This window comes from Geotrypetes seraphini, chromosome 10, assembly GCF_902459505.1.
Source record: "Geotrypetes seraphini chromosome 10, aGeoSer1.1, whole genome shotgun sequence".
Taxonomy (NCBI): Eukaryota; Metazoa; Chordata; class Amphibia; order Gymnophiona; family Dermophiidae; genus Geotrypetes; species Geotrypetes seraphini.
The window spans coordinates 62,228,603-62,249,212 of record NC_047093.1 but is presented as its reverse complement, the minus strand read 5'-3'; the positions used below and the strand labels follow the sequence as shown (position 1 = coordinate 62,249,212).

The following is a 20,610-nucleotide window of genomic DNA, read 5'->3' as shown; positions in this document are numbered from 1 at the left end:
AAGGCCCCCAAAACATTTGTAGTAGAAATGCTCATTGCAATTGCATTTTACTAAGGTTCGTATATATTTCTCATTAGGGCAACCAGACCATCCTCCTGCTTCAAAGTAAAATCCACTGTATCTCATCTAGTCTAATATTGTAATTTCTATTCTGCTTAACCAAACTCTCTGGCTCAAGGCAGATCACAATCTCACAAGAAGTGGGCAAACATCCCAGAATTACATTAAAATTTTTAAATTTTTAAAATTCAATTGGTTATTATCTTAATAAGTAATAATCAAGTACATATGTTTTTAAAGGACATCTGAAAGCATAATAACTATTTATCTTTCTTAAATTACTTTAATTTTTTTTTTTTTTACAAAGCTTAGGACCACAACATACAATAGCTCTATTCCTAATTGAAATTTTCCAGCATTAAAGATTAGATGAAATGGTCAACCTAATCTCTTGGGAGGAACAAAGAAACCTTCCAGCTGAATGAAGTGAGATAATTTTATTTAGATAATCAGGAGCCACACCATATAAAAATTTAAAAACAAGCAATAAATGTTTAAAATGAATTCTTGCCCTTACTGAGAGTCAATGTAGCCTTCTAATTAACAGAGATGCATGATCAGTAGATCTATCCTCCCAAATAGAGAATAACATGGGGACAAATTTTTCCCCGTCCCCAAGGGACTCAATTTTCCATTCCCATCCCTACGAGTTCTTTTCCTGTCCCTGCCCCCTTCTTGCAAACTCCATCCTCATCTGCACAAGCCTTAAACACTTTAAAATCATAAGTGTTCAAGGCTTATGTAGTTAAGGCAGAGCTTACAGTAATGGGACAGTGTCAGCGAAAAAGCTCATGGGGACGGGACGGGGAAATTGAGGTCCTGCGGAGACGGGGACAAATTTGTCCACATGTCATTCTCTACTCCCAAAGTCAGTTTCACTGCTGCTTTCTGTACTATTTGCAATCGCTGAATTTGTAAATCTGGTAAACCCAACAACACAATATTACAATAATCTAACTGATTCATAATAGTAGACAGTAGAATTGTTTGTAGCTGGGAAGAGTTTAAAAAGGCTTTATTCTATAAACTAATTTTAGCTTTATAAAGGCTTTTCCAAAGAAGTCACGCATCCTTGAAATTTCTACACTGTCATAATCAGTTGGTAGTTGTCAGTCTATATTTACATCAGGTCCCCTTCTATTACAGCTTCAGAAGAATGTTAAAGACTTATCTTTTCTCTTATAATGCTGATTGCTAGACAATATGCTCTCTAGAATCTATTTTTTAATAACTGATCCCAAATCTTATTGCGGGATATAAGAAACTATACGGTATGGTATAGTATGTGTCTCCAACTTTAGGTTCAAATCTAATGTGACTCCTAAAATTTTAATTTCTGACTGAAGAGGCATGTCTGAAGTATCTAACTTTAGTTTCACTTTGGCATATCGTTTGTTTCCTTCTACCCAAATAATTTTAGTTTAATTTGGGTTGAGTTTTGATCCATTAAGGAGCATCCAAATATGAATTTCAATAAATAACCTAGTCAAAGTCAATGTTTCTTTTGTGGACTCTTTTACAGGAAACAAAATTGTTATATCATCTTCACATGAATAATGCATCGCCTCAAAGGAATTAAGTAACCTTTGCTATTCACTGAGATATATATTGAATAAGACTGGAAAGGTTTGATAAACTCCCCTCAACATCTTCCAAGGTTCAGATGTTTGCTAATTCCATATTGCCTATATAGTTCTATGTTGTAAAACTATCTCAAGACTGCACCCATAATACCACATGCACTTAATCTTTCTGCAAGTATTTAATAACTGACCAAATTAAAAGCCATTGACATATCCAAACTACACAATTAGAATCTGCATTCCTTTATCAACATTCCATCTTAAATTTAAAATCAAGGCTAGCAAGACTGTTTCAGTGCTATAGTTAGAATGGAATCCTGATGTACTGGGTCAAGAACTTGATACTGAAAAAAATATTCTTGTAGCTGTAGTCTTGCCACTGCCTCAACTAGCTATGCTAAAAATAGAATGTTTGCCACAGGTCTATAATTTGAAGAGTAGGTGGAACCTGAATTACCCTTCAAAAGAGGAGTCAGAATAATACGACTCAAATCATTTGGCATTATTTCCCTTAGATAGTAGTCGATTTACTAAGCAAATAAGAGTAGAGATCAATGAGCCTGGTAGATTTTTCAAAATCCAGGTTGGAATCAGGCCAAGGACATAGGTATATTTAGCAAATTTCTTTATAAGCTTCACTAACAAAGTTTCTGTAACTTTTGAAAAAGAACCCCACACCCAATCAGTAAGTATTCCTTCAGCTGTCTCTAGGATAGATTCATCTTCCCACTTGGCAGATGACTTAAAAGTTTCAAGTTCTTTGGAAATTTCCCTACAAACTTTGGAAATTTTTCCTTGAGAATAGGATGCAAAATCCTCACTGGTAAATTCTGATGAGATAACCTGCCTTGAATTTATTGTTAAAGTGCAGACGACTTTAAATAGTTTTTGGGGGGATTATTACAGAAATCTTGGAGTAAAAAGAAATCTTTTTCTATGCTTGAATAACTTTTTCATATGCGTGAATTTTCTGTTTCCAGTATTTTCTCAGATCCTCTGCTGGAAATGAGGACCAAGATCTCTCCAGCTTCCTACAGTCTTTTTTCATTTGCCTAAGCTCCTCAGTATACAATGGATCTTCCCTTGATCTTGGCTCAGGAAATATTTTTAAAGGGGCAACCTTATCAAGTCTCCCTGAAATGTGGCATTCCATAGTTCTATCAAGGACTATCCTTGTTAGATTTGTTGAATGCAGGATTTTTTTTCTTTGACACATTTTCATTTATGGCAGCATGAAAAAAATGCAAACAGATAATGCACCATGCAAGATGAGTGTGGAAAGGACATAGAAAGATAGAAGAACATCTTGCCTTAGAGCAGTGTTTTACAACCTTTTTACACCCTTGGACCAGCAGAAATAAAAGAATTATTTTGTAGACCGGTAAACTACTAGGACTAAAATTTAAAAACCCTGTTTACGCCCCATCTCCACGAGCTCGGTCCCCGCAAACCATCTGATCCCATCTGCACAAGCCGCAGTTATGATTTTATATTGAACGTATTTTATTAAAGTATTAAAAGAAACAATATTCTGAACAATTGTGATTTTATAAATAAAAATATACAGAGCACGGACCAACAAAACCCATGTCTCCCCTCCCCTTCACATATATCCCCTCTACTATCAAGAAAACTGAATAAGCCAATTTATTATAGATTGCTACATAGAAATATCATGCTAACAGAATACTGCAATCTTCAGTTATGTCTCTAGCAGGATATATATATTTCAAATCTGATATATTCTAATGACAAAATAGAAATAAAATTATTTTTTTTCTACCTTTTGTTGTCTCTGGTTTCTGCTTTCATTTTCTTTTCACTCTTTTCCTTCCAGCGTTTGCCCTGTCTCTTCAATCCAGCATCTGCGCGTTCCATCCAATGTCTGCCCTCTCTCCCTTCCATATGTATCTGACTTCTTTCTATGCCCCTCTCCCTTGTCCATCCAGCCTGTGCCTCCTCTCTCCTTTTTACATCATTCATTACAGCTTCACTGCCTTCTTCATTTTTATCTCTCCTAAACCAGATTTAGCATCTTTATCCCTCTCTCATTTCTCTGCTGACCCCCTTTCCAGCATCCAGTCTTTCTCCTTTCTCATTACTCTCTCCCCTTTCCCTCATCTGATCTCTCCATTCCACCCTGACCCCCTTCCCCTCCTGTAATCTCCCTGCCAGCTGTTTCCTTCCTTTTTTCTTTCTCCCTTCCCTTCTTCCTTTTTTCCTTCTCCCTTCCCTCCTCCCTCTATCCAACATTAACTCTCTTCCCATCCCTTTCCCTCCTCCCCTCATAGCAGCATCTCTCCTTCTTCTCCCTTTCCTCCTCTCTCTATCCAACATTAACTCTCTTCCCATACCTTTCCCTCCTCCCCTCCCAGCAGCATCTCTCCTTCTAACTCCCTCCAAGTCCAGTAACAGCTCTCCCTTTATCCAGCAGCCTCCTACAGTGGCTTCCTCCCCTTCCAGCAGCTCTCAGTACTTGCCGGTAAATCACTGCCCTGGTAAGTAGGAGAGCTGGTGGGAGGGGAGACAGCCACTGTGAAGGCTCCCCAGGATCTTGCTCGCACACACTGATCATCTCCCTCCACCTGCACCTGTATCTGCAGCTCTCTCCGTTCTACTTGCAACTTCCCTGCGGCCCAGCAACTCAGCAGGGGTAGCGATCAAGACAGGCTGCCGACGTCGGGACCTTCACTCTCTGAGTCCCGCCTATTTTGTTTCAACTTCCTGTTTCCGAACAGGCGAGACTCAGAGAGAGAAGGCCCCGACGTCGGCAGCCTGTCTTGAGGCTGGGAGGAACAGCAGTCGGCAGGAAATTTAACTGCAGACTTGATCTCGCTGGCCCTGCACGGACCGGCAGAAATTTTCTGTGGACCGGCACTGGTCTGCGGACCGGCGGTTGAAGAACAGTGCCTTAGAGTACAGTCAGACAAAAAAAGGCAAAAAAGGTGTCTTTTCAACCAAATAATAAAGTCTTTATTTGAAACGGTGGTCCCAAGAAGGATTCCTGTTTCGGCGTATAAGAAAATGCCTTCCTCAGGGGATTAGTGTGCAGTCGAGCAGCAGTATTGCAATCACCATCAAAGACACCTCCCTTGCCTTTTCTGTGGAAAGGACACAGCATCAAAGGTGTTAAGCTAAAAAAAAGAATACCAGCATACCAGAGGACTGCTATTAACAGGGTAATATTCTGAATCTTTCACACATATAAAAGGCCTCTTATAAACTTAGGTCATGCCTGTATGCATTGTACAAGCATGTGCAAACATAGAACAAATGTGCTCAGTGGAAGGGTCTGGGCTAGCCATAGGCAGAGTCATGCTTTATTTATTTATTTATTTATTTTTTTAATGTATACTTGTGTACTTTACATAATATTTGGGCCTGCTCCTGAGCATAAGAACATAAAAATTGCCATACTGGGACAGAACGAAGGTCCATCAAGCCCAGCATCCTGTTTCCAACAGTGGCCAACCCAAGTAGTAGTAAATCCCCCAAGTAGTAAAACAGATTTTATGTTGCTTATCCTAGGAATAAGCAGTGGATTTCCCCAAGCCATCTCAATGATGGCCTATGGACTTCTGTTTTAGGAAATTATCCAAACCTTTTAAAAACCCTGCTAAGCTCTCTCTTTTAGGAAATTATCAAAACCTTTTTTAAACCCTGGTAAGCAGATGTAAATGTCTACACCCACAATTTAAGCATTATTTCTGCATAATTTAATTTATACTAGTATTTTGAAAAGACACATAGGTTACAAATATAATACCTTCTCCACTTCCACCTTAGGCAACCTGTTATAAAATTACCCTCTATATGACGGGAAATTAACAGTTCAGGTCTAATGGGTACTAGGAAGCAGAAAAGAGACCCTCCAGATATTTTTCCCATAAAAACCTGTTTGTGGCATTGAATGGCCAGAGTCACTGAGCTTGTGCTTCTGGTTCCAGTGCAATACACTGTGGCTCTGCACTTACCTTGTACAGTGCAGGTGTACTGAAGACGACTGGTTGATGTTCCACTGTACTATCCAAGTGTATCTCTGCCACGTCATTTCCAATCTCATTACTGTTACTTTCTGTGGCCTTGGGTTCCTCCGCTGTTCCTTCTGTATCACTGTCATCAGTGCTTGCAAATCTTCTGTTGTTGTGGGGTATTGTTGTTTTGCCTCTTGGAGGAGTAAGAGTGGCCAGAAAGGCTGGAAAAGTGAATGTAGCCAGAAACCTAACTTTCAGCTGGATATATGCTGGATTGTCCTTCAGCCTCTGCTCTACCATGCCCCGAATAACCTGCAGCTTCTGTTCAAAGTTCCTCATCTGGTTCTCCTCCGTTGGTGGCAGGAGGCTTGTGGTTCTTTGTTCCAAAGCTTTCTTCTGCAGCAGTAGTCTAGAGAGCATCTTTAAACTGCAGACAGAAGGAGGCAAATAAGGTAATGGATTTATCAGCATTGGCAACTGCACTCCCTGCTCTCCCTTCAGCCATTTCTTCACCTTCTCATCTTCCTCAAGGGAGACAAGGCTGAAGTCTAGAGGGTCTACTACATTACTGTGTGCTGGGTTGGGTGGGATATGTGGATGCTGGACAGCCTCTGGTGCAGTTTCTGTCATTTCCCTGACTGAGTGATCAGGCTGTTTGACCCTTTCTGATACACTAGGAGTGGCTGACAGATGGTGTGGCTTTTGTGCAACACAGTCTGTAGGTGTCGTATTTTGGCCTGGTACAGCAAAGACTTCCTCACTTGTATCTCTGGTTGAGTCTGCTGAAGGCAGCTCTGGACGAGCACACAGCAAGGGTGCGTTAAGAGAAACAGCAGATTGCACTGTGCTGGTGCCAGAAGAAGGAACGGAGATCAGAGAGGAAGGTAGCTCCCCTGCTGAGCTACCGTTTGCGTTAAATGAAGTTACAAGTAGTGGAAGAGAGGAATGCGCAGATCCCTCTTGCACAGAAAGGTTGGAGGCATGTGCGTCATTTGATGTGCCTGGGCTGCTGACTGAGGGCTTCACCGTGGATACTGGCAGCACACTTACAGCACTCTGTTCTATATTTGATGACATGGGTAAGGATTTATTATTACTTGGAGAACTTGCTCCTGTTACCGCTTTTGCTTCCATCTCATTATGACTAGGAAGTCCTACAACTTTTCTCAGGGACAAAGGGATCAATCCCTGAGGTGTCAACACCCAAGTTATGGGCAACATAATGTCAGGGGCACTGCCAGGACCTCCTTGAGCAGTCACAAGTGTTGGCAGAAGACAAATGGGAGTTTTTTGCTGAGACTGAATTGGCGTCACCTGGGATTTGTCCTTCAGCGCTTCTTGCTCACCCAGTGCAATTTTCAGAGGAAATTTTATGTCCAGAGGTGGTGCTGCCAGAATCTGACCAGATGCCTGGGCTGGATTTTGGCAAGGTGAAGATACTGCACCATTTCCTGGCATCTGCACACTTGCACTGCCCTGATGAGGTGCCATTCCACTGACAGGGCTGGAAGACTCCAAGGCTTTACCACCTGAGTTTCCAGATGGCTGCACATTGTTTACCATTGTGGAACTGGGACTTGCTGATGCCTGTGCAGCTGTCATGCCATTCTGTAATGGCATGAGTGCTGTTGAGGAGCATGGTACTTGTGGCAAGGCAGGCAACAGTCTCTTTGCTGGGCGTGAGGAGATGGGTGTTGTTGGTTGTCCTGCTCCCTGCTGGGTCACCTGCTGGAAGACCAACATTTGTGGTTTCAGAATGACTCCTTTTTCTTTTGATGTTTTATCCATGGATTCCCTGCTCCTTTTCTCCCTTAGGAGCTCCAACACGGTTTTTGGCTTCTCTCTTGGTAAGTACGAATTGCGTGCACAGGGCTGAGCAGCTGGTAAAGATGCCCACTTTGCTGTCTGTATTCCAGGCTGTGTTTCACTTTGCTTTGACATATTTTCCTGAGGCACGGAGATGCTTTGCTGGGAATAATTCTGCACAGTAGAATCTGCAGGAAAAGCAATATGAAAAATATCTGAACTTGAAGGAGGGATGGACCTGAAGCACTGAACACTTTGTGAGAGGAGCAATACTATTCTCAGCCTTTAAAAACCTGGCAGGCAGTGGAAGCATTACTAGTACCAGAGATATAATGGTATACTGCAGGCACCACAGGATGAGAAGCTAAGTTCTTAGGGTGACTCTTCTGCCACACATATAAAACTCAACAAGCAGAACCACTATATCAGCAAAATCTCTTGTTCAATCACAATCATTATTATTTTTCCACTCCAAGATGAATGTACAGTGGGAAGATCTAATTTAAAAGGTTTCATGAAAAAGAACTAACTGCTAGAGACCCTATTTTTCCACAGTAAGGGAAATCTGCTGACTGGGATTGTATAGGCTTTAATTATTAATTTTCCTCCCTGTGCTGCGAGTGCCAGCCCTTCCAGTAAAGGTCACAAATGGAATGGGGTCTGATTGGTTTCAGCAGCATGCAACTTCAGAGTCAATGAGGACCGATTGGATCCAGTGAGCATGAGGTCCTTTGTGATTCTTGCTAAGCAGCTGCACCCAGGGAGCGTAGGAGAGCAATTACATAACTTCACAATGAGACACAATGATTATTACTCATCAACGCTATTTATTAAACACTACATTCGGTGCATCTTGCACTTAACATATAGTAGCAATTAGTGCAAATAATACATTTTTAAAAAGCTCAAAGCACAAATTGTGACATTACCTGAAGTTTTCTGGGAAGAGCAGGAAGTCTGAAAAAGGAAGCAGATAAAAAGTGCAAAAGCACACTTAGGACAAATTTAAGCAACATAAATCCAAGAGTAGCCTAAAATTCAATTCAGCATGAAGTCACTGCTGCACAGGTCCAACCTCTGTCAGAGATTAGAGCAAGGAGGTGACTGCTGTTATCCTCTCATCACCCAAGCTCTCTACAAAGTGAAGATCTGTGCGAACCCACCGAGAAAGGCAGTTTCACTTCACCAATAAATACATATTCTTCTTTTCAAAAAGACCAAGCCAAATCTAAAGCAGTTCACACACGAGTAATAAGTAGTATAAAATAAGAACAACAAAAAAGTAAAAACTAACCAGGTAAAAAGAAATTAGATTCTTACCTTGATATCTTTTCCAGTAGATAACATACTGCAGAAGATGCCAATCACAGCTTTTCAAGTCCTCCTTCTCCACAGTCTCTACTGCCCCCTTCAGTTCATACCAAAGCTGATGACAGCCCTACATAAGACAGGAGAAGGAAGGATAAAGGGAATTCCCCAAAACCTGGTGTCTGATCTGCTAAGATGAAATTAAAACAACCCATGAAGAAACAGTAATATAGTTAAAACATTAACAAACCTCTAAGAAGAACAATGAATCCAAGAAAATATAAACAGCCTGAACTTTTATGTAGCTCATTCATTCCTCCCCTGCTGGGCCGGGCGTGTGAGCGTGCTCCGCCCCAGTACCTGCCGGGAGGCCTTATACTTGACTACTATACAGCAGCAGGAGCCATCTTCGTCCGTCGCTGCCCCTGCCTCGCTCCCATCGAGACCGACTCCCACCAGAGCTCCCGGCTGCCTGCTTCCTGCTGGGCCAGGGGTGTGAGCGTACTCCGCCCCCCAGTACCTGCCGGGAGCCCTTAAACTTGACTACTACAGCAGCAGGAGCCATCTTCGTCCTTTGCTGCCCCTGCCTCGCTCCCATCGAGACCTACACCCACCAGAGCTCCCGGCTGTCTGATTCCTGCTGGGTCGGGCGCGTGAGCATGCTCCGCCCCCCAGTACCTGCCAGGAGCACTTAAACTTTAGCAGCTGAACGGCGCGCTACCGTTCGACGCGCCAGCTAAGGCGCACGGCAAAGGCGCGTGCCTTTGTGAAATGACTTAGCAGAATGCAAAGAAGTCTCCCTACACCATGCCTCTTCCCAACCAGCTACCATATTCTGCTCTACGTGGCTCATCAACGGGCGTGGGAGTCTACTGCTGACGACTGTCCACAAACGCCCTACCTCCTGCTCTGAAGATCCCACCTGTAGCTCCGACTGGCCAAGCAGCTAAGTATTTGCATGCCCGACCAACTCAAGTACTGGCATGTCTCGATAATATTCTAATAACTTGCATGCCTCCAGTTAGTCTGGACAACTCGAATACTGACTTGTCTAGATAACATACTTTATACTTGCATGACACCAACTATCTCTAAGCTATACTAAGTTCCTGAATGTCTGGTTATTCTATTACCTAGTTAATTCCAATAATTACTGGTCAATTCCAACCAGTACTTGCAGGGTCAACCAACTACCAGCTCCACTAATTTTCTTCCAGCCCTGACCCAATGCGTGGCCATCTTTCTCGCCAGCCCAGTGAGGGGTAGGGCAACCAATCCGTCCCCCTATCCTCAGAGAATACAGCCTGCTCCACTTCCCATCGATCGGCAGACTACCTAGCCCCATTCTCTTCAATTCTTTCTTTTAACCACAGGGCCAACATGTCTGACTTCACAGGAAAGCTTATAGCCCTCCTCCTTCTCTACCTACTTGGCATGAGAAATTGGATCTCTAGAGCCTTAGCATTTGAACCTATCCCAACCTACCTCACATGGAACAGAATCACTGGTCTTGAAAAATCACTTCGCACCCCTCGAATCATATTATATTAATCCTATATACAGTCTCTTCCTAATCCAAAAGCCTGATTGACAGCGAGATCTTAGTTATGGAGTTGGCACATTAGATAAATTGCTAGGCAGGAGGTTCAGCAAACGATCCCTATCTACTGGATAATATATTATAAAGATAAGAACCTAATTTCTTTTTCTAGTGCAAAAGGGATGGTATGCTGAACCATAGGGATGTCCTTAAGCAGTCCCCAAACTCTAGGGTGGGATAGATGAGCCTCATTGAAATACTGAGGACCCAAAAGTGGCATCCTCCTGTGCTACTATGTCTACCCTGTAGAATTTGGTGAAGGTGTGAAGGGAGGCTCAGGTTGCTGATCTACAACTCTCCTTCGGTGGAATCATCTGAGCTTCTGCACAAGAGGAAGCCACTCCTCTTGTTCAGAGGGTTGTGTTCGTGAGGAGATAACTAAAATAAAGGTAGACAAAGTGATGGGGCCAGATGGTGTACATCCGAGGGTGCTGAAGGAACTTAGGGAAGTTCTGGTAGCTCCAATGACTGACCTTTTCAATGAGTCTCTAGAATTGGGAGTGGTACCGGAGGACTGGAGATGTGGTCCCTCTCCACAAAAGTGGAAGTAAGGAAGAAGTAGGGAATTACAGGCCAGTAAGTCCGACTTCTGTGGTAAGAAAATTAATGGAAACGCTTTTAAAACAGAAATGGTCAAGTTTCTGGAATCCTGTGGATTACAGGACTGGAGGCAACATGGATTTCACTAGAGGTAGGTCTTTGTCAGACAAAGCTGATCAATTTTTTTATGTTTAATTTCTTTATTCATTTTTTCATATTACAACAAGTGTATCAGAAAAATACATATAATCTTATAAACACACACTTGATTTTCCTTCATGAATACTTTAAGTACAATATATCATATTTATATTCATATTTTTATAATGTTTTAGATAATATGTAAATCATTTAATATGTATGACAAATATAAATATAAATAACCCCCCCACCCCAAGCCCTCCCTTCCTATTTCAGAAACTCTAACCTAATACTTCAAAATGCATTAATTAATTCATACATATTGTAAGGTAAATAAAATAATGATGGGTAGGGCTAACTAGACTACCTGCATAGCAGACACAGTATTTGCGGTGGACTAGCACATTTTAAGGAAGTTTGACTTGGGTTTTGTTCAATGCTGATCAATTTTTTTGACTGGGTGACCAGAGAATTGGATAGATGTGCGCTAGATGTGGTGTATTTAGATTTTAGCAAAGCCTTTTACAGTGTTCCACATAGTCATCTAATAAATAAACTGAGTGCCCTTGGGATGGCTTTCTGGAAGCTACCAAAATGTCTTGAACAGACTGAGAGAACTGTAGAGAGTCTGTTAGGTTGAAAGGTACCAAGCTGTTAAGTGTAGAGACTGCAGATTGGGATGTAGCAAGGATCCTTGACTCTGAGTAAGCAGAGAGGGAAAAACTGGTAGAAGCAGAGGCTCCCTGGTGCTGAGTTGAAGTAGAAGGGAGTACCACGGTTGTCTGGGCCACTGAGGAGCTATCAGAATTATGGTGGCATGTTCTGTCTTGAATTTGACAAGTGTCTTGAGAATCAGAGGGAATGGAGGGAAGGTATTGAGAAACTGACCCTTCCAATCCAGGAGAAAAGAATCTGCCTCGAGATGCTGGCGAGAGTATATTCGAGAGCAGAACAGAGGCAGCTTGTTGTTGAGGGGAAACGCAAAGAGGCCTATCTGAGGGGTCCCCCATTGAGCAAACACCTGACGTAGAGGCGAGGAATTGAATGTCCATTCGTAAGGTTGCAGAAGACGACTCAATTTGTCCGCCAGATAGTTGTGCTGACCTTGAATATATGCAACTCTGAGAAAGATGTTCTGATGGATTGCCCAATCCCACAGCTTCAGAGCTTCTTGACAAAGGGAGTGAGAACCTGTACCTCCCTGTTTGTTGACATAGTACATGGACAAGGACTATGTTGTCGTGAAGAAGGTGTTGAAAAGCTTTGAGAGCATTGAAAATTGCTCTGAGTTCCAACAGATTGATGTGACAAAGACGGTCCGCAGGAGTCCACTGACCTTGGGTACGGAGTCCGTTGAGATGGGCTCCCCATGTGTAGGTTGACGAGTCTGTTGTGAGAACCTTCTGATGAGGGAGATTGTGGAACAGCAAACTTCTGGAAAGATTGGAAGAGAGCATCCACCAGTGGAGAGATTGCTTCAACAAAGGAGTTACTGTAATTTGTTGAGAAAGCGGGTCGGTAGCTTATTGCCACTGAGATGTCAGGGTCCACTGAGGTATGCGAAGGTGAAGTCTGGCAAAAGGTGTCACGTGAATTGTAGAAGCCATGTGACTGAGCAGAACCATCATTTGTCTTGCTGAAATTGATGTGAGATGAGACACTTGATGGCAAAGGCGAATGAGGGTATCCCGACGTGGTGGAGGTAGAAACACTCTGAGCTGGACAGTGTCTAGAGTGGCCCCATTGAATTGGGGAGACTGAGATGGGGTCAGCTGGGATTTTGGAAAGTTGACTTCGAACCCCAGACTTTGGAGGAACATAATAGTCTGTTGGGTCGCTGCAATAACCCTTTGTTGAGAGGGGGCTTTGATGAGCCAGTCGTCCAGATACGGAAAAACTTGAAGACCTTGGGTACGGAGGGCTGCAGCCACCACGACCCTGGGGGATGAGGTGAGTCCGAAAGGAAGAACTCTGTATTGTAGATGAAGATTTCCCATCCAAAATCTTAAATACTTGCGAGAGCCTGGATGAATCGGGATATGAGTGTAAGCGTCTTTGAGATCCATAGAGCATAGCCAATCTCCCTGATTCATTAGGGAATACAGAGTGGGTAAAGAAAGCATCCGAAACTTCTCTTTGACTAGAAATTTGTTGAGAGCTCTGAGGTCCAGAATGGGTCGCAAATCCCCCGTCTTCTTTGGAACTAGAAAATAACGGGAATAAAAGCCCATGTTCCGTTGATGCAGAGGAACCTCCTCGACAGCTCGAAGGTGAAGAAGAGCCTGAGCTTCCTGAAGAAGGGGAAGTTGCGACGAATTGGAAGGACCCTCGTTTGGAGTGCGATCTGGAGGCACCTGAAGAAAGTGAAGTGAGTATCCTTCCCAAAGGATGGTGAGAACCCAGAGATCTGAGGTGATCATCTCCCACTGGTGATAAAATTGGTGAAGGTGACCTCCTATGGGCAGAAGAGAATTTTGATGCAGAGAGGTTGGTATGCTAAGACTGGAAATGTCAAAAAGACTGAGCAGGTTTAGTCGCAGCAGGAGCTTTCTGCTGTCGTTGTTGCTGTGGAGGCCTTCTAGGCAGAGGCCTGGAGAAAGCTGGTGTCGTTTTTTGGGGATAACGACATGGTGGTTGCTTGAATGGCTGAGCGGGAGGTGTCTTAGGCTTCGGCCGAATCAAGGAAGCAAAAGAGCGCTCATGTTCAGAGAGGCGCTTTGTAGCAGCTTCAATAGAATCATCAAAGAGTTCATTTCCCTGGCAAGGCAAGTTCGCTAGACGGTCCTGCAGATTGGGATCCATATCAACAATTCGGAGCCAGTCGAGACGACGCATGGCTACTGCAAAGGCAGAAACTCTAGAAGAGAGCTCAAAAGCATCATATGTGGCTTGCAGCATGAAGAGACGAAGTTGAAACAAAGTTCTGATGATCTGTTTGAATTCTAGGAGACTTTGTTCCTCAAGAGCCGGGTAGAATTTAGGCAGTAATTTGAGGAAATGGTTAAAATAAGCCGTGAAAATGTAGTTATAATTGAGAATTCTGTTAGCCATCATGGAATTCTGGTATAATCTGCAGCCAAACTTGTCCATGGTACGGCCCTCCCCGCCTGGAAGGACTGCAGCGTAAAGCTTAGCTTTCTTTAAAGAAGATTCCACCGAAGACTGATGGGACAATTGAGATTTCTCGAAGCCTTTGCAAAGTACTGTGCGATACCTGGATTCCAGCTTGGATGGAATGGCTATGATGGAATAAGGAGTTTCCATATAAATTTCTCCAGAATTCTACTGTTCAACGGCTCCCCCTTCTGCTTCTATTCCTTTCTCTCCTCTCTTCTACCTTCCAAAGTATTTAGATCAATGCTGTCTTGTTAAAATGTTTATTTTATTTTTACTCTAACTCTACTTTTCACTTCTCTATTACCCTCCAGGTACTTTAGTTAGATTGTGAGCCTTCGGGACAGTAAGGGAATTTTTCAAGTACCTTTCTTATTTCTAATCTTAATGTATATTTTCTGTAAACCGCTTAGAACCTAACGGATGTAGCGGTATATAAGAAATAAATTACATTACAATTACATTAAGAAAGTTTGCTTCAATACTGGAGTCATAGGAAGCCTCAAGGTCTCCATGGCTGGATGAGGCAACTCCATGTCGGCCAAGTATTCAGGTGTATACTTGGAATCAGAGTGGAGATCCAGTTGAAGAGCTTTTCCCATGTCGAAGACGAACCTGGCAAAAGAGGCAGACTTCGAGGTGGAGGCACCTTCAGGAGAAGGAGTGCGAGACCGAGGGACTACTGAGTAGAACGGAGAAGCCTCTCTGGAATACTGAGACAGAGGCTCAGAGTCCAGGCACACAGTGATTGAGGAAGCTGCACTACCTGCGTGAGGAGGAGTCAGTGAGTGTTTGCACTTCAAAACCCTCGATGGTGAGGTCCCCGTGGTTCGAGGAACAGATTGGGTTGAGACAGGAGGAGAAGGCTCCCTTGGAGGCGGTCTCGATGGAGGAGTCCTCGACCTCGATGGACTTCGAGGAGAAGCAGCCAGTGCAATAGATTTGCGAGACTTATGTTTAGATTTGGAAGCATTCTCAGTAGCCTTGGATAAACGAGGCATAGAAGTCTCAGTATCCAAAGGCAAGAGTTTCTGTTGTAGAGATGTCTCCTGAGGAAGCTTGGAAGCGAGATGCCTCGAATGCCTCGAGCGATGCTTCGGTCGAGGTGGAGGAGACTGTGTCCGAGGCTTAGGTGAAGAGTCACTGGATGAGAACTGGTGAGACTTCCAAGGCTTGCCTCGAGGTGCTGCTACAGGAGTCTCAGACTGCTGCTCAGGCTGTCTCATAGGAAGCAGGGTCGAGGACGGAAAGAGTTGAGCCATGACCGAAGAAATCTGAGTGGTCAGAATGGTTTTTAACATATCCTCGAACATAGGCACCGAGACAAAGGGATCAGGTCTCGAAGGTGCAGCAGTGCGCTCTAAGGAGGGCGACCTCGAGGATGAATATTCCTGATGCTTGGAGGAATGCTTAGCTGGAGGTCTCGAAGAGGCTGGCAGGACCGCGGACACGGCCTGGGATGCCTGAGACTCTGGGATGGGACTTGGACAAATTGGGGGAATGGGCAGAGAGATGGCAGATGAAGTTCAATGTTGAGAAATGTAAAGTATTGCATGTGGGAATCAGAAACCCGAGGCACAGCTATACGATGGGAGGGATGTTATTGAATGAGAGTACCCAAGAAAGGGACTTGGGGGTAATGGTGGACATGACAATGAAGCCGACGGCACAGTGCACAGCGGTCGCCAAGAGAGCAAATAAAATGCTGGGGATAATCAAGAAGGGTATTACAACAAGAACGAAAGAAGTTATCCTGCCGCTGTACCGGGCAATGTGCGTCCGCATCTTGAGTACTGCGTCCAGTATTGGTCACCATACCTTAAGAAGGATATGGTGTTACTCGAGAGAGTTCAGAGGAGAGCGACACGACTGATTAAGGGGATGGAAAGCCTTTCATACGCTGAGAGATTGGAGAAACTGGGTCTCTTTTCCCTGGAGAAGAGAAGACTTAGAGGGGATATGATAGAGACTTACAAGATCATGAAGGGCATAAAGAGAGTAGAGAGGGACAGATTCTTCAAACTTTCAGAACATAAAAAAACAAGAGGGCATTTGGAAAAGTTGAAAGGGGACAGATTCAAAACGAATGCTAGGAAGTTCTTCTTTACCCAACGTGTGGTGGACACCTGGAATGCGTTTCCAGAGGACGTTATAGGGCAGCGAACGGTACTGGGGTTTAAGAAAGGATTGGACAATTTCCTGCTGGACCTGATGGGCCGCCGCGTGAGCGGACTGCTGGGCGCGATGGACCTCAGGTCTGACCCAGCGGAGGCATTTCTTATGTTCTTATGGAGGCTTCTTAGGAATGGTACCTGATGGAGAAACAGGAGACTTACCCGTTGAGGATGACTTCAGAGGAGCTGCCGTCGAGGCCTTCGAGACCACAGATGTCGAGGTCGAGGACTTAGATGTCGAGGCTGACCCAAAGCCGAGGTTGAGACCTTCTCAGGCGGTTGGTCCATAGTGCCAAAAAGTTGAAGTTTGGCACGGCGTCGACGAAGGGCTTGAGGTTGAAGGGTAGCATAGCGTAAGCCAGCGTCGGGGGCAATGTTTAGGACCCAAACAAACAATACACCGACTATGTGGATCGGTGATTGAAATAGTTTTGTTGCACTGGCTACACTTTTTGAACCCGGTAAGAGGCCGGGACATAGAAAAAACAAAGTCCGACATATCGAACGAGGTGAGTGGCCAGGCCTAGGCTGAAAGGCTGCTGACCGGAAAGAAAGAACGAAAAACTGAATAAAAGGTTTTTTTTGGTTTTTTTTTATAGAAACGAATGGAAACACGAGCATAGCGACTGAATAATAAAAAGTCGCGGTGAGAGAAGGTAACGAAGGCTGCAGAGCTGAAAAGAGGAGGACTTCTCGGCTCCGCAGAAAACGTTGAACTGAGGTTCCTCACAGGAGACGTGCGCCCTAACTCGGGCGGGAAGGCACTCGCACATGCGCAGTGCAGCACTCGGAACCTCTTACAAAGATCTTCAAGCAAGTCTGCTTTCGAGGCTGTCCGCTGCGGGGCTCTGTCAGTGATGTCACCCACTGTTGAGAATATATGCCTGCTGTCCCTGGATAACAACTGTTACTGTAAGTAACTGTGCTTTCAGAACCTGGGAGGGAGGGGAGCTGGGTGTAGAGACTTACAAGGGAGTGAGTGAGGGGGCTGGATGCAAAGCCTGGCAGAGCACTCCTGATGCCTTGCAGGCCTCCACTGGACCTGCCGTGAGACCTAATGGTCTAGCGGTGGCCAGATAGAAGGGATCCCTCCCGCCTCCTGTCCCAGCCCAATTCTAATTATTTTATCTCCCTCCCGCTTCCCCTGTGTACCTTAAGTATCCCTGGTGGTCCAGTGGTGAATCGTGGCAGGAGCGACCTTTCTTCGCTCCTGCCCGTGCAGAGCTCCTTCACTCCTGACTGTGCTGATTGGCTGCCGCGAGCTCTTACAGTCCCGCGAGAACTTGCGGCAGCCAGTTAGCTAGTGGTTCTGCATAGGCAGGAGTGACGGAAGGTCACTCCTGCCACGATTCACCGTTGGACCACCAGGGATACTTAAGGTACACGGAGGAGATGGAAGGGAGATAAAAATAATTAGAATCGGGCTTGGGCAGGAGACGTGAAGGAACCCTCCTGTTCCAGCCACTACTGGACCATCAGTTCTCATAGCAGGCCTGACAGAGGCCTGCAAACAGGTTTGGGATGGGGGTGGGTCAGTGCTGACCTGAATATAAACAGAGACCCCCATTTTGGTCCATTTTTTTGGCCCAAAAATCTCTGTTTATATTCGAGCATATTCAGTAACTGCAGAAAATCAAAACACACTTTTCAAGATTCACCCCCCCCCCCTGATTTTCCCCATAGACTGTCACAGCCTATAGTCATAGATCATGTTCTGGGGAAAATGCAGCCTGCTTCAGTTTCCTGAATGTGTAGCTGGATCAGGAGAGGCTCTCTGCCTCAAGCCACTGGTTCGTTCCCATGCTGAGATCTTTGGGCTACTAGTCAGACCTTATTCTTTAAACACCAGGACCATGACGAATGACTTGGAAAGGGGGTAGGTGAAGTTGCAGCCAGCACCCTGAGCATCTTGAAGGACCTCCATTGATGCCTAGCAGCCTGCACTTAAGCTCCTGACCAAGTCAAGAATGCGAGCAACTGCTGAGGGCCCGGAACCCTGAGCTCTACAAGTCTTCAGCAGGCTGGCTGTGCAAGTCCCCGATGGATACATCTGCCAGCTGCAGACTAAAACATCTGTTCTTCTTCGAGTATGCAGTGCAGTTCCTTTGAACCGAGATTTCCAACACTGCAGAAAAAATAAACCCACAAACAAGCCAAATATCCGAAAAACACCGCAAAACAATAAAAAAATAAACAGAGCAGATCAGAAAGACATCTTCATGTTCACTTGCAGAGGGAAGAACTGAAGGGGGCAGCTGAGATCATGGAGAAGGAGGAGTTGAAAAGCTGTGATTGACATCTTCTGCAGTTTGCTCTAGTCCTGCCCGATCCAGGGAAATTTTTTTTCAGTTCGATTTGGTCTATTGAACTGATTTTTCAATTTGATTCACTTTTCCTGTCCAAGAGGACATTTTTTTTCAAACATCATAGCGGGTTTATTTTGTAGCCTCTTCTTCTACACCCCCCTCCCCCTTTTCCCTCTCCAATCACACGCCGGCACTGTGGTGTAAACAAAATAAACAAAAAAGACTTTTCCTCTCTCTCTCTCAGACAGCGAGCCTAAGCTAGAACCTAACACCAGCTCTGGCAGGATACACATTTCAAATCTGACATATTGTTATCACAAAATAGAAAATAAAATTATTTTTTCTAACTTTTATTGTCTGGTCATTTTATTATTCAAATCATGTTGGTCCCAGGCTCTGGTTTCTGTATGTCTTCTGTAAATTTGCTTACCAGGGTCTCCTGCCCATTTGACATTTTCTTCTTCCTCCATGCTCATTATCCATCTTCCATCTCTGTACCTTCCATTTCACTGCCATATCCAATATTTCTACCATCTCTCTCTCTCTCTGCCCTGTGCCCTGGGTCAAACCTCTCTATTCTCCTCCATGCAGCGTCTCTTCTTTCCTCCCCTCCATCATGCGTAACATTTCTTTTTGGCGCTCTTTTTTAAAGTACAGACACCGGAGCGCTTTAATACAAACGTTGTCAAGACATACAAGTTCCTTGTTGTCCCCTGAGGAAGGCGACGCTGTTGCCGAAACTCTGATCCTAGTTGGGACCAAATTTATATTGTATCTGAAGGACTTGTTTTTACATTTTGGACATTTTATTATAAAACATATGTAACTGAAGGTTGGTTTAAGACATCTCCTGTGCCTCTTCTTTTTGTTTCTCTGTTTGACTATGAGGCCTAGGACCTTCTTTTTCTCTTTTTTCTCAACATATCTTTTTCCCCATGCACCATCTCTCCCTGCCCTCTACCCTATGTCCAACATTTCTCCCCTCCATGCATGTCCCCCTCCCATGCAGTATATCTCCTCCTCACCCCTTTCTACCTCTATTGCAGCTCTCCTTTCCTCTCTTCCATCCCATCTCCACCAATTCTTCCTTTCCTCTCTCACACCATTTGCAGCAGCTTTCTTCCTTCCTACCCACCTGTGCAGCAGCTTTTCATCCTGCCCTCCCATCCCCCTGTGCAGTAGCTTTCCATCACTCCTATTCCCCTGTGCAGCACCTCCTGACCGACCCCCATCCCCCTTCAGTCCTCCTAAAGTAGCAGCAGCAGTGGTGGTGGCAACTTGGCAGAGGCAGTGCGGTGAACAGGCTTCTCATGGTCTGCCTGACAGAGCTTCCCTCTACCACATCATCAGTGTGTGGCAGAGGGAAGGCCCCTATGGGGCATGCCAAGAGAAGCCTGTTTACCACGCTGCCTCTGCCAAGTCAGTCACCGCAACCACTGCTGCTACTTTAGGATGCCTGGAGGTATGTCAGGTGTCATGACTCATTGAATCAATGAGTCTGATTTGTTTTTTTTTTAAAAGTGAATCAATTCACCAAGGTGAATTGATTCAAATTGGCAAATCATACAGCACTAGTATGCTTGCAAACACAGATGAATAACCCTATGGTTCAGCATACCATCCCTGAATTAATACATTCAATAAAATAATGGAGAAGCATAGTAACATAAAAAAAGGAATGAAAGCACATGATCAAATCTCAAAAACACTGCTCCAATAATCAGGTATTTTAATTTTTGTTCCCTAAATCTGGGAAATTCACCTCAACCTTCAAAGCTGGTGGTCATGAGTTCTATAAAAATGGGGCTGCTCCAGCAACTGAAGATAGGGTTAGATTTTTTTGAGGGGTGGGGGTGAGGTGATTGTGATACCTGCTGGATTCTTTTGTTGTTTTTTTTCTTATGTATCTAATGCCTATTATTTAATGTTTTGGAATGAATGAGTGGCTTTATTATACTATGTTTTTCAAGGGTCCCACGGCAACAAGGGGGCATCCATGGAAAA

General features: G+C 44.3%; 1 protein-coding gene across 1 annotated transcript in view; it reads right to left on the bottom strand.

Annotated features, from left to right (window-relative positions):
* The window catches only part of SNAPC4 (small nuclear RNA activating complex polypeptide 4), a 127,666-nt gene that overhangs the window by 25,080 nt on the left and 81,976 nt on the right, over positions 1–20,610 (bottom strand). Inside the window, exons 22-23 of the mRNA XM_033960333.1 lie at positions 8,353–8,380; positions 5,618–7,611 (exon numbers count right to left, since the gene is read on the bottom strand). Of these exons, the coding sequence (XP_033816224.1) occupies positions 5,618–7,611; positions 8,353–8,380 (2,022 nt within the window). The remainder of the gene's footprint in view (positions 1–5,617; positions 7,612–8,352; positions 8,381–20,610) is intronic.